Raw genomic sequence first — 11,950 nt, 5'->3', positions numbered from 1 at the left:
CAATGGGTATTTTCAGTTGCATGATTATATTCAAGCAAAAGGCAAAGATTTCCAGGTCTCTGGCGCCGGGCGACCAAAATCGAATGACAATTGAGATGGAAAAACTGAGAGAGCAAGTTTAGCTCTTGTCGAATGAGGAGGAAGGAAGCATGCGAGTGGCCGAGAGGGATTTGTGGGCTGTGATTGGCTGGCCGAGCTATCTTGAACTTTGCTTAGGCTGCTTTGCCTCGTTGCGGTTAGGCACGAGTCACCGCTGATTTAAGGATTTGCTTCCTCAGGCACCCTTTGCATTCTGTACATAACATAAGAGAAAAAAGATAAAGAAAAAAAAGAGAAAAAAAAAAAAAAGGAAAAGAGGATGGGGTAAAGAAAAAAAAGCCAAAATAGGAAAGAACAAGCAATGGAGAGTCGGACACCCTGAGCACGTGCTAAAAGCGGCACTATCATTCGTCTGTCTGCAGGGACAGGAATGTAAATCATACAGCAGCGATTGCCCTATTGGGCAATCCAATGCAACCCGGCCCTGATCTTCCTGCTTCTTGAATGTGCACGTACAATGAAAGAATTTCTTGATAGCTGATTTTGCAAGCTATAATATTACTATTAAGGGCTTTGGGGCTCTCTGAACATTAGGCGACAAAGTTCTCAAATGAAGATGGCTTATTAGATTGCTTCTTTACTGGAGGTTAGGGTTTGTTCGCCGCATACTCAGTTCAAGGCCAGCATCCGACTGCTTCCACAGTGAACCCATTTCTCGATAGTAGCCCTGGGTTTCGTTTCTTTAAAAATTAATTTCATGCTGAAATATAGAGAAAGAGAAAGAGAGAAACACAAGTATAGATACTAGAAGTTCGACGTATAGCATACATATTGCATCATGATGCCATCACGTCTCGTTTGCCGCTCAGTCCGGCGCTGATATTAAGAAATGTGGTGGACAATAACGTTGCGCATAAACATACACCAAAACATACCCCCTTCATTCAAAGATCGAGAAAATACAGAAGCAAAAGGAAACCGTGACCCTCATCAGCCAACATGCCCAAGCACTCCCATGTCCTCCCGTCCAAGCCAATCGACGAATACGACCATCCAGTGCCCAAGAAAGCTTTTGGTCGTGTGCTCGACGACGACCGTCCCATTGACGACTATGAGAATACAGTGCACGAAGAAGAAGAAGCACAAAAACACGCCGAAGAGCGTGGGCCCAGTCCCCCGAATCGCGCCGCCGCTAGACACGATAATCATCCCCATGCTGCTCATCAAGCTGGGGGCAGAGAAGGGACGACGTCGAGCAAGTATCGGAGCGTTAGCAAGCATTAAGTCGTTTGTATATTGTCATGAGAGAAACCACGTGTATTTGGGGAAAGAAAGTTCGAATATGTACATTGTCTGATGATAGATCGTGCCTGGGTATCAAATATGAAGAGATGATTTGGGAAAATTCAAGACAAATAATAGAACGCTTTATCTGATACCTGGATTATATACTTTCCTGTTTCTATGGTGTGTAAAAACAATCTGAAACAAAGTAGCTCCCTTTGTGCAACACTATTTATGTAGGCGTATCGAGATCTATGTCTTCCGGTGCCTTGCTTGGGTCGATGCGCCAATCCTCGTCTCCATACATCAAATCGCTGACCGAATATGTGCTGCTGATAAAGTTAGTGAAAGTTGTCTGTGAAACGATGTATTTCGCAAATGCATACCGTGTTGCCTCAAATTTGGGTTGCCGGAAGTATGAGTGGTTGCCATTAGAAGACTTTCTCTCGGGACCAGTGATTTGAAGCGGGAAGTGAACTGTTGAGTCACCGCCAGCATGTCTTTCAAGCGCTTCATATACGTGGTGGAAAACGAGCTTATCGACATTCGCGCCCCAGAGGAAGTCAAGATGTTCATACTTCGGAACTTCCCTAACAGTCGTCCGCTGCGGTAGTTCGCGGAGCATGACACTAATGTCCACAAGGCTGTCGCTTCCGCCATATATCAGAACTATGGGAGATCGGATATTTCTGGTAGGGTATCTAACAGGCTTATAGTAGCGACTATTATTACCGACTGCTAGCGGCCCGCCTACCTCGTCATCGTACATCTGAAAGGCCTTGTTGCGAATAATCTGGAACCAATGTACGACAGACTTTGTGCTGGTGAACGAATACAAATGAGGATATGCTGCTAGTTTTTGGTTCTGCGTGATATTGTCCCCGGTCCAGTTGAAGAGCATTCTCAGTGAGATGTCAATGATTCGCACGAAGATCGGTGGATAGAGAATGGCTTGCCACATTGCGGTGGAGCTGAGAATACTTTTGCGTCCAAAGGCGAGAAAAACAACCTGTGGTGAAGCTTTCATTAATGCATCGACGACGCCGTTGTACAGTCCTGCCGGAGACATGGCTGGCGCCAGAGCAACGAATACATCAACTTTTTGATTCAAAGTTGAGTGAATAGACAGTGCTGCAAACGCCTGGGCAGTCCCTTGCGAAAACCCAATATAGGACAGAGACGGCTGCTTAGTGACTTCTAGAATATATTCGATACTATCCGGAATGTCGTGGAATGCAAATTCATCGATTGAAAAATTCCAAAAGTCAGTAGACGCCGGCGATGACTTTGTAGACTTTTTGGAGTATTTGTTCCCGCGGTTGTTGCCCAACCACACATCGTATCCTCGTTCGACAAGCTGAAAAGGCAAACATCGCTGTTCATCGGTCAGACAGACCCAGACCTCACTGTTCATGAGCAAACCATGGTGGAGGTAGACGACTTTCTTGCGCACGCCCGCCTTGTCACCATTGACGTAGTTTTCCTCTTCCCCACGACGGAAAGGAAGCCGGTGGAGACCGAGCAGGTAGCCATCTTTCGTTTGCACAATGTGTTCCTCTGTTTCATACCCAAACAAAGAGCAGACGTCAGCAAAATCCACAGTCTGCGCAATAGCTTCCGCCAGGCTCTTGTGCTTGGAACGAGCACCCCTGCTCTGAGAAGACGCTAGAATGTTGAACAAGGATTTGGATTGTTGGTAGAAGAATCGAATCACAGGTTCGGCTAATTAGGTGTTAGCTGTGCAGCCTTAGACTGAAGAGGGCGTGTTAGCATACGAAGACAGAGTGTGATTAATCTCAAGGCTCCTTCGGAAAATACTAGAGTCAGTGAAGCAAAGAGAGCAAGATACTCGGCCCTGAAAGAATGAGCTAAAAATGCCACCAGATACAGAATTGCTATATTACTTACCAGAAAAGCCTCCCAAGAAAAGGCACCCGTGGCATTGCGTGAGATTCCAATGGAAAATGCGGAACGATATAAAGATCTAAGTCATTTGTAGAGGCAGTGAAGATAGTGAGGAAAGTTGCAATTCAACTCGTTCCCAATGCTGGACCTCGATACGCAGTGTTATGCAACATTGTACAGTTAGTTGACGTAGAATGCATGCATGTGATTATCGACGTCGACGGCTAGCTTGCCTTGGCCAATCATGCCTGCATTTGCAAGGCCCACTACACTAATCCTGTTGAGGTAAGGACAGCTCTCAACCTCCAAATTGGCCGAAGAAAGTCGGCTTTGACGGACTGCATCAACACGAGAAATACACACCTCGCTTCGCTCACACCATGCCGAGCTCCTGCAGGGATATCAGTAAGTGCTTAGGTGTATTTGCTTTTCCCCCTCCCGTCAATTGAAGCGAATTCTTGTCTTTTCGCGCTTACAAGACCCCGTCGCAACAACCATACTGTATAGCCGACTAATCATACCACCTTCACAGGGACTGCGCTGGCGCAATGTCTCCAGGAATCAGATTGTATCATGGTCCAGCGAAACTCGCCGAATGACTGCCTCCGACAACCCCTCTCCGATGACCTACCGACACGATGTCAGCAATTAATGAAAGCCCTCGGGGATTGCAAGTCCGTGACCATCCATGCCTACAACTTTTTCATCAAACTTGAGAATTTCAAGAATTCACAACTAAAATGAGCGATTACTGATCTTTCTCTAAATAAATAGACGTGGCCTGGTTGATATGCGCAAACGCTTTCGTGGAAATGCCCCAATTTCAATCACCAGAGAACTCGACGGCGGGCAATCGCAACAGCAGCAGCAACTATACGCTGGCAAACCCGCCTTTTCCTCGGTCAAGGAGATCAGCGGAGATGAAGTCCAGATGGATCCTGAGAAGACTAGGGGCTTATGATTTTGTTCAATCTTCCCTTTTGCTTTAATGTGTATGTATGTAGGTATTTATTTTTTCTTCTGTATTATTGAAAACCAGCATGGAACGGAGTTTATTGTTATGTGATTGCCATGCCCCCGTCTATGCAGTGATATACCTCTACTCCTGAACGAACCTTGGAAATCATTTGAATGTTTCTTTGTCCTTGAAAGCTGAAAACAGTTGAACCAACAAGTCTAGATGAATAAGCTTTCAGAGGGTAGTGTAATATACATTGATTCGTCGTCTTTGGACAAAATAATCTGGGCTCCGCCCCTGCAACCCCAATGGCCATGTTAGATAAGAATAACCAGAATTCAATACAATTTACCTTTTCATAAATCCATGTAAAAATTTGCCCCGCCATCTTTTCTCTTGTAATATAGATTGGTTATAAAATGGGCTTCTCTATTTAACCTTTCGAATATTTGCTTCCGCACTGGGTACCGGAGCGGAATAAAGCCACACAAGCACAAATGCAAGGAATCCGCCAATAACGGCCCAAAGTCCAGCGATCCAAACCCAGCCTCCCCTGATGCTCCAGCTGCGCGGGTATTCGTCGTGCGCAAAGTGGCGGACAGTAACTTCGTGTTTCTCCTCGATATTGGTTAGGAAGGGACGATTATAATTGACGCGGAATGAGAAAATGCCGTGTTGGTCGGGGGTCGTGAATGTTACACCGAAAATGGTGCTGTTTTGGGTGCGCGTCTTGGGTTCCAGGTTCAGGCGGTGAAATGGGGACAACATGCTAAATTCGAGCTGAATATCGTCTTTAGAGGGGACCTTGAATGGCACCCACTTGTCGAACTCATACTCAGACAGCTCAATATCGAAGGTCTGCAATAGTGTTAAGATTTCGCAAGGAAACGCAGAGCTTTACGCGAAGCATAACTTACAACGTCGTTCTTAATTCGGTAGATGGTCGGGTTAACCTCGCCCTCAATATTGCCGTACTCGTCGCTAAGGTAATGTTCAATCTTTCCAACTCGCAGAACGCCAAGTTCCTGGAAAGTCCAGCCTGTGAGTTGCTTGGCGAATTCCCGGTTTACAGAAGTGACAGCTGCTTTGGCAGCTGGCGATTTCACAGAGGCAGAGAACCATTTATCTTCTAAAGCCTCTGCAGATCCGAGGACGGTAAACCGAGCAGAGTTCCTGGCTTGCATTGTGGACACCAATGCCAGCTGCGAGCCGGTCACAAAGCTATCCTCAGCAGAGGGCGAGTCGTCCTTGACATTATAGCTGTAGGCGGTCTCGGGAGCTCGCACAACAGGGGCAAGGAGGGGACTGGCGTTACCTAGCGATTGTCCCACCGGCCGTGGGAGTGCCAACACACCTTCGCCGGAGAAGAATGATTTCACATCTGGTCTGGTGGGATTAGGGAGGGGCAGGAGAAGAACATCGTGCTTGTCCGTCGCAGAAAGGGTATCGTAATTGAAGTGATCGACTACGATTGATGACCGATCGGGCGAGATATGCAGGTCCATTTCAAGGAGGAGGGAGCTGATGGAGCTGGGGGTAGAAGACTTCCCAGAGAGGGCAAGTAGAATGTTGCCCTCATCGTTGATGAAGTCGAGCAATAGCTTCGGCGCCAGTGCGGGACCAAGACCTTTCTCAGCAAGTCAGAAATGGGGCAATTGAACATCCGAATATCTGGCACTAACCCTTGGACTTTGTTGGGAGGATCAAGAGGTGGTCAAATGATTTCTCGCCATGTTCGAATAAAGACAACTTGTCGCTTTTGGGCGACTCGAAAGTAATGTCGTAGCCTCGGGCTGTCAAAAACGACGGACCACATTAGTATTTCATTTTGTATCTTTTATATTCTTTCTTTTTTAGAGGAGAATTGATATAGAGTCACCTTTCAGATCTGCCCACAGGGCTGAATATGAGCTCTGGTCGTCTTCCAGAACAACGAGCAGGCGGGATCCCGAGCTACTCAATGCATGGACGCAAGCTCCCCAGAAGCCAAGTAATAGAAAGGAAAGAAACGACCTCATGGTGAAAACAGGCCCTCCGCACACGGCGGGCTGAATATTCAGGGATTGTCTAGAAGAAATTCGAGGGGTGGGCGACAATACAACCTAGGAAAGGAAAGTTGTCTTGTCGACCTTTGCGACAATTGCTTTTGCATTCGTCAAGCAAGAGCAAGTAAGTTCGGGCGACGTGTTGCTCCGGCGTGCCAAGACTTTGGGGAACCGCCATGCTGGGCTGGGCTAGTGCACATTCAGAAGCCGGATAACCTCACTCGATCCGTCCGCAACCACTCGCAATCACTCCAGCGGTTAGCAGCACATCCATCCGCTCGCGAATACAGCTCTAGGCGGCCCTCCAATCCTGCAAGGCCGTCTCTCTTGGACCAATTCCTGCCCTGCCACGCTTCGTCGTCCTGCGCTCCTTCCGCCGAACTTCCCGGGAAAAAAACGACTCACAATGTCTGCACCATACTTCTGGGCACAACCCTTGCGATACATTCGCTGGGCTTCTCACGAAAAGCCTGCTATCTTCTACTCTATTGTCCTTGGATCCCTGGGTCCCGTTGCGCTTGTCACCCTCCCTCCTATTCGCCGCTACTTTGGCGATGTTGATCCCGAGCCAATCCCTCTGTCATATCCAGGTCGGTCTATACCAGCAGCGCTCTTGAGATTCCACGCCCCTCCCCCCCCCCGCCGGGGCGCTTTCTACGAGCGTATTAGCTAACATTTACTTTTTCACATGATAGTCCCCAAGGGCCCTCGTGTGATCCCCAAGGGCTTCGACGATGAATAAGCCGATCCTGTCTGTCAGTCAGAACAGAGCAAAACTGAACTTTTTGCTGCACTATATGATATCACCATGGACATCAGGAAAATGGGGACAGTCACCTACAGACGGACCATGAATTGACCATTATCTGCCGGGACTACGACGGGATGTTCCCATAACCCCCATATTCCGTATTGATTTGAGAAATTCTCACTATCGGTGTTTCCTTTTTTATGTTAAAATGGTTTCAAGGAGTTGAAGTTTGTACATATATAGAAGTGGATCAACTCCGCAGCATTCAAATTTATTTTCTTGATGCATAGCTGTCATAAAGTATACTAAAATCTGCAAAACTCTCCCTCTAAAACCCCGCATCTCAATGTTTGCTAATTTCGGCGCTTCGCCCTGCCTTACTGTGAGACTGCACCCAGGACAGGAACAACGGTTGTTTGAACGCCTTCTGGACGAATTTCAGAGCCAAACACAGTGTCATTCGGTGGAATACCCCCTTCTCTCTGTGATTCCCCCTCTCCTTCGGCATCATCTGACAATCCTGAAGGCATAAGCTGATCAGAATCCGTCCTGTTCCACGGGAGATCCGCCGGCGTCATTTCAGTACACAAGAGATGCTCTACATGCACGTCATCTTTAAGGTCAAGTTGTGACTTATTAACCACTAACCCCTTGACGTAATCGCGAACTTCGTATTTCACCTGCCGGATCTTGTCGTATAGAATCGTGCGCGCCTTTTTTGACATGGGACAGATATTATGAAAATTGACATAGTCCTGGACATTGAGATACGAAGTTCCGGCTTCGTGAACGGCCCTGTAAAGAGCTGCGCCGCCATCGGGACCATCGCGTCCTCGACGCTCTATGCCAGTGACCTGAAAGAACCACCGCGAGTGAATGGAGATGGCCATCCACATGTATACATCGTTGGCATAACTCACTCGTGAAGTCGAGTCTCTGCCCTCCTGCCTCCAGCAAACTTTGGGGATATGTCCCGTGATGCGCATCTCAATGGCACCTTTAATCTTGTACAGTTGTGCAGCCTTCTGCTCGCAAATAGCTCGAAATTGCGGGTTCATGCCTCTCTTTTCGCTTCTCTTCAGAGCGTTCCATCTACCGACCACGTGTATAACAGAATCGTTGAAGATGGACGGGGATTGAACCCTCATGGCAAGATTCCCCCATGAAATAGGATTTGCTAGCACAGCACGGTAAAGCATCTGGCCCTGGCGCATAAGGGAATTGTCGACGTATGCACGCACGGCCGCCGCAGCACCGATGCTGTCTGCTGTGTCCATCAGGCGCACGCTTTTCTCCAGCACTGTAATGAAACAGGCGCCACTCATGTCTGGCTCAATGTTGTAAAAGGCGCCGAGCAGATTTTTCCAGCATTCTGGCGCATATGCAGGGAGGGATTCGTTATAGATATTGCCAAACAATGCACGAGGATTGGTTTCTGTAGCAGTACGACCAAATTTGTCTACCTCCTATAATTCTTTTTCGATGCGCCCCCATCCGAGACGATTTACTATGATTAGTATGTCGAGATTGTAACAGATGCAGGATATGATCAATCCATGAAACATTGAACAGAAAATAATCAGCATGCGGAGCGAGCCCGTATAACACACACCTTTCTTTGCAAAGCACCGTTTGGGTGATCTTCGGAGTACTCCAGTGCGAGCTTGAAGCGAGTGAAACACCCGCTGCTCACAGCAGCTTTGGTCAATTGTGCTGCGTATTTTGATGCCAGGAGAGCTCCCATATGCTTTGGCGAACAGCGTTTGAGGACGTCGGAGTGCAATTTGTATACGTCGCTAGGAGGAACGATGATCAAAACGTCACCGTTATTGAAGAAGGGGAATTCTGAGGGTTCTCGAAGAAGATAAGGCTGTGCTGTGGTGGTTGCCATTTCGCTCATCCTTCTTTGCCTTTGTGGTTGCTTTTTCTTATGCTGTCGGCTGGATTGTGGCTTCACTTTTAGGCCTCAGGTCTTCTGAAAAGTAACAAGTAGATGGTGGTCTGGTAGCGATATGCAAGGAAAGATATGCAGATGAGCAAGCTGCAAAGAGAAAAAAAGTAAAGAAGAGGAGAATGCAGTCTCGTCCGGTCTATTTGCTCACCTAGGAAGTGAGATGCAGATGAGATGGGTCGGGAGAGCATCAGCAGCACACTAACCAGCATGAAGAAATGGATCAGAACAGTCTAGTCTCTTTTTCGAACCGGGCGTTGGAAATAGGAATAACTTCTCGTACGCTCAAGGAATCGAATCTTAACATCAAACTGCATGGATTGGGGTATCACTGAGCTAGAAGTGAGGATCTGTGAGGTTAGGTCGAAGACATGTAGAACTCGAGATGTCTTCAAATGAAAAGAGGGGAGTTGGACTCCATCGGGCTTCTAAACACCAGAAGATGTAAAATAAGATCAATGAGAGAGAGCAAGTAGTAAGATGAGGGAAGTACAAATTCAATTATATCAAAAACAGATCAACGCCTGTAATGCATGTTATCTACAACATCGAATCCCAGTTCCTGTACGAAGCAACCACGTACAAGAATTTCTGCAAGGCTCCTAGCCGATGCAACCCGTAGAGAAACGGAAAGGTATGCTTAACCAAACATCAGTCAACCGAAATCCCGAGTTCTCTGTACACCAGCAGCAGCAACAAGAATGGGAATCCAGGGAAATAGAGAATAAATGCACGCCTTATCATCACACAAGTAACAGCAGATGACCGCCTTTTCGTGAACCCCATTATAGACAACATTCAGTCCATATCGTAATAACCGAAAGTCTGTCATCGTTTTCATCATTATCTCCTAGGAGCTTCCATCCGCCTGAAAGGCTCCTGAATTGCGGTTCTTCATCACCGCAACAATTCAACATCAACCTGTATACCCCAAAAGTTATTGACTCCAATGACACCATGTACCCATCACTTAGGAAATAGCATTTAAAAGGCGTTCTTTTCGAAAAGGAATTGAAAGCAGCGCGGTTGATTGGCCCAGTATACAGGTATATCCCAAGAGCATCCGGCTGAAAAATAGCACACTCCTAAATCCTGGACATAATTTGGACTGTTCCCATTTCATAACCCAGGTAGGAAAGAAAAAAAATAATAAAAAGAGCTGATTTGTTTGCAAGATGTCACAATGACCGCCAGAAAATCCTTGGCAATATTTCTCAGATGGCCCATTTTATTAGAGCGAATGTGGATTTTTGGGGGGAGCCCGGGGGGATTTGTTCTTGGAAATTTAACGCGGCCTCCGATGAGGATCTCTGTTCTGTTGTGGCCGGCTGGCCCCTGCTCTGTGTTCAGGATAAGCAGCCTCTGGGGTGTATCTCGGGTCCATTCCTAAACGGGCATCCGAAGGTGCAGTGGCAGCAGGATAACCCATACTAGAAGTGACAGGAGAGTATTCAGGCTCATTGTCGTAGCCGGCCCCTGGGTATCGGGGAGCGGCATTCCCCCGTTCATAGCCGTAACCAGGATTACTACTGTAAGTGTATGAAGGTTGATGAACATCCGGTGCTGATATAGGCGTCTGGCCTTGGCCTGGGCCTGAATAAGGATTTTGTTGTGGTGGAGATGCATACGGGTTTTGGCCATATCCAGGGGACTGCGAGGTGGAATACGAAGGCGTGGCATATGGCTGACCTGAAGGTGCTCCATACTGAGGTTGTTGTTGTGCATAGGGATCAATGAATGGCGCTGGTGCTGCAGGATAGGTTGGTGGCGATGGGCCGCCCTGTGAACGGAGCTCGTGGGTTGGCGACACATAGCTCCCTGAAAGCTCATTGGGGCTTCGGGACCTACGTACATCTTGAACATAAGTACCTCTTGAATAGCCCATGTTAGCTCTGCGTTCGACCTCTTGTTCCCATCGAGCGGAGTCGGCTTTGAGGTCGGTAATCATTTCCTAGGAAAAAGTGAAAACTATTAGCTACCTAGTACTCTGATGGCTCGAGGGATAAAAGAAACTTACTGAAGTGAGATTCCGATAAGCACGAATCAAGTAGCCTGAGCGGCCCTACATATTGAGTGTTAGTGATATGGTAAGAGGGACAATTCATCTTCTACGTAAAACAGGCGGTTGGGTTTGAGGACGAACTTGATGTGTTCCAGGTTTTACGAGAGCATCATTTCCCAGGTATCTGCAGATGTCGGCCTGGATAACTTCACGGCTGATCCCATCCCCCGGAATGAAATATTCATTGTGGCGCTCCGGGCGCTCATAAGCTCGTCCAGTCATGGTGGCTTAATAAACAAAGAAAAATATAGCAAAAGCAGAACTGATCAGGTATTGCACGGCCACGTGGGTGTCCTTGGGTTATGTTATTCCGACCAGGGGCAATAAATCAGAAACTTATTATCCAAAGGAGTTTCCCGGCTTGAAGTCCTGTGGGCAGTTGGATATAGTTGGCCAAGGCACAGAGCAATCAATCCACGGTAGAAGTAAAGTCCAGGGAAAGAAATCCAAGGGAATCCGCGGGCTAGTCACACGTATCAACACGGACACACGCACACACGCACACACAAAGTGCGGGCGATGACAAAAAATCCCAGGGAGTTAAGTAGGCAGTCGGCGGCAGTGACCTCGGTATGCAATCACGGCGGGCGAGACAGAAGGAGCAGCTCCAATACAGGTCCGGTTGAGGAGTTCCCCGAGCAAGAGAGTATTAATGAGTTGTAGTCTGGCACATTAACCGAGACAAGAAGCACGGCGGACAGGTCCAGATCCAGATGGTTCCAAAGGAAAAAGAGAGAAAAAGAGAGAAAAAGAGAGAGAATCCTTGCGGGCAAACAACGGCTTGGTCCCTGTATTCCCGAAATCTCAGCGCAAATTCCACCACCGAGGGATACAAATAGGCCGTTGCAGAATGGCCGAGTGTAGGAGAAGGAGGAAGAAAGAGAGAAAAAGAGCGAAGTGACGGCGAGGTTGAAGATAAGGCAGGCAGGCACACGGGGAAGGAGGGGAGGAGGAG

The 11,950-nt window shown here is 47.6% G+C and overlaps 6 protein-coding genes across 6 annotated transcripts; 2 read left to right on the top strand and 4 right to left on the bottom strand.

Annotated features, from left to right (window-relative positions):
* Window positions 1–1,038: 1,038 nt before the first annotated feature.
* Window positions 1,039–1,323, top strand: UA08_03856 (hypothetical protein; the record flags this gene model as incomplete). Its single annotated transcript, XM_020266202.1, has 1 exon — window positions 1,039–1,323. The coding sequence occupies one exon, from the start codon at window positions 1,039–1,041 to the stop codon at window positions 1,321–1,323; it is 285 nt and encodes a 94-aa protein (XP_020121352.1).
* A 232-nt stretch (window positions 1,324–1,555) lies between these two features.
* On the bottom strand, window positions 1,556–3,266 carry UA08_03855 (hypothetical protein; the record flags this gene model as incomplete). Its single annotated transcript, XM_020266201.1, has 3 exons — window positions 1,556–3,045; window positions 3,099–3,178; window positions 3,232–3,266. 3 exons carry the CDS (start codon window positions 3,264–3,266, stop codon window positions 1,556–1,558), a joined length of 1,605 nt encoding a protein of 534 aa, XP_020121353.1.
* Window positions 3,267–4,615: 1,349 nt separating this feature from the next.
* UA08_03854 (hypothetical protein) lies at window positions 4,616–6,204 on the bottom strand (the record flags this gene model as incomplete). The annotated part of the gene is made up of 4 exons (XM_020266200.1): window positions 4,616–5,044; window positions 5,104–5,813; window positions 5,869–5,979; window positions 6,066–6,204. 4 exons carry the CDS (start codon window positions 6,202–6,204, stop codon window positions 4,616–4,618), a joined length of 1,389 nt encoding a protein of 462 aa, XP_020121354.1.
* A 433-nt stretch (window positions 6,205–6,637) lies between these two features.
* Window positions 6,638–6,973, top strand: UA08_03853 (NADH-ubiquinone oxidoreductase subunit; the record flags this gene model as incomplete). The annotated part of the gene is made up of 2 exons (XM_020266199.1): window positions 6,638–6,821; window positions 6,927–6,973. The coding sequence occupies 2 exons, from the start codon at window positions 6,638–6,640 to the stop codon at window positions 6,971–6,973; spliced, it is 231 nt and encodes a 76-aa protein (XP_020121355.1).
* A 386-nt stretch (window positions 6,974–7,359) lies between these two features.
* On the bottom strand, window positions 7,360–8,873 carry UA08_03852 (hypothetical protein; the record flags this gene model as incomplete). Its single annotated transcript, XM_020266197.1, has 2 exons — window positions 7,360–8,448; window positions 8,595–8,873. The coding sequence occupies 2 exons, from the start codon at window positions 8,871–8,873 to the stop codon at window positions 7,360–7,362; spliced, it is 1,368 nt and encodes a 455-aa protein (XP_020121356.1).
* Window positions 8,874–10,218: 1,345 nt separating this feature from the next.
* On the bottom strand, window positions 10,219–11,217 carry UA08_03851 (hypothetical protein; the record flags this gene model as incomplete). Its single annotated transcript, XM_020266196.1, has 3 exons — window positions 10,219–10,884; window positions 10,951–10,995; window positions 11,077–11,217. 3 exons carry the CDS (start codon window positions 11,215–11,217, stop codon window positions 10,219–10,221), a joined length of 852 nt encoding a protein of 283 aa, XP_020121357.1.
* Window positions 11,218–11,950: the final 733 nt, after the last annotated feature.

Source organism: Talaromyces atroroseus, assembly GCF_001907595.1.
Source record: "Talaromyces atroroseus strain IBT 11181 chromosome Unknown scaffold_3, whole genome shotgun sequence".
In the NCBI taxonomy this organism is placed as follows: Eukaryota; Fungi; Ascomycota; class Eurotiomycetes; order Eurotiales; family Trichocomaceae; genus Talaromyces; species Talaromyces atroroseus.
This window is presented reverse-complemented; position numbering and strand designations above follow the sequence as displayed.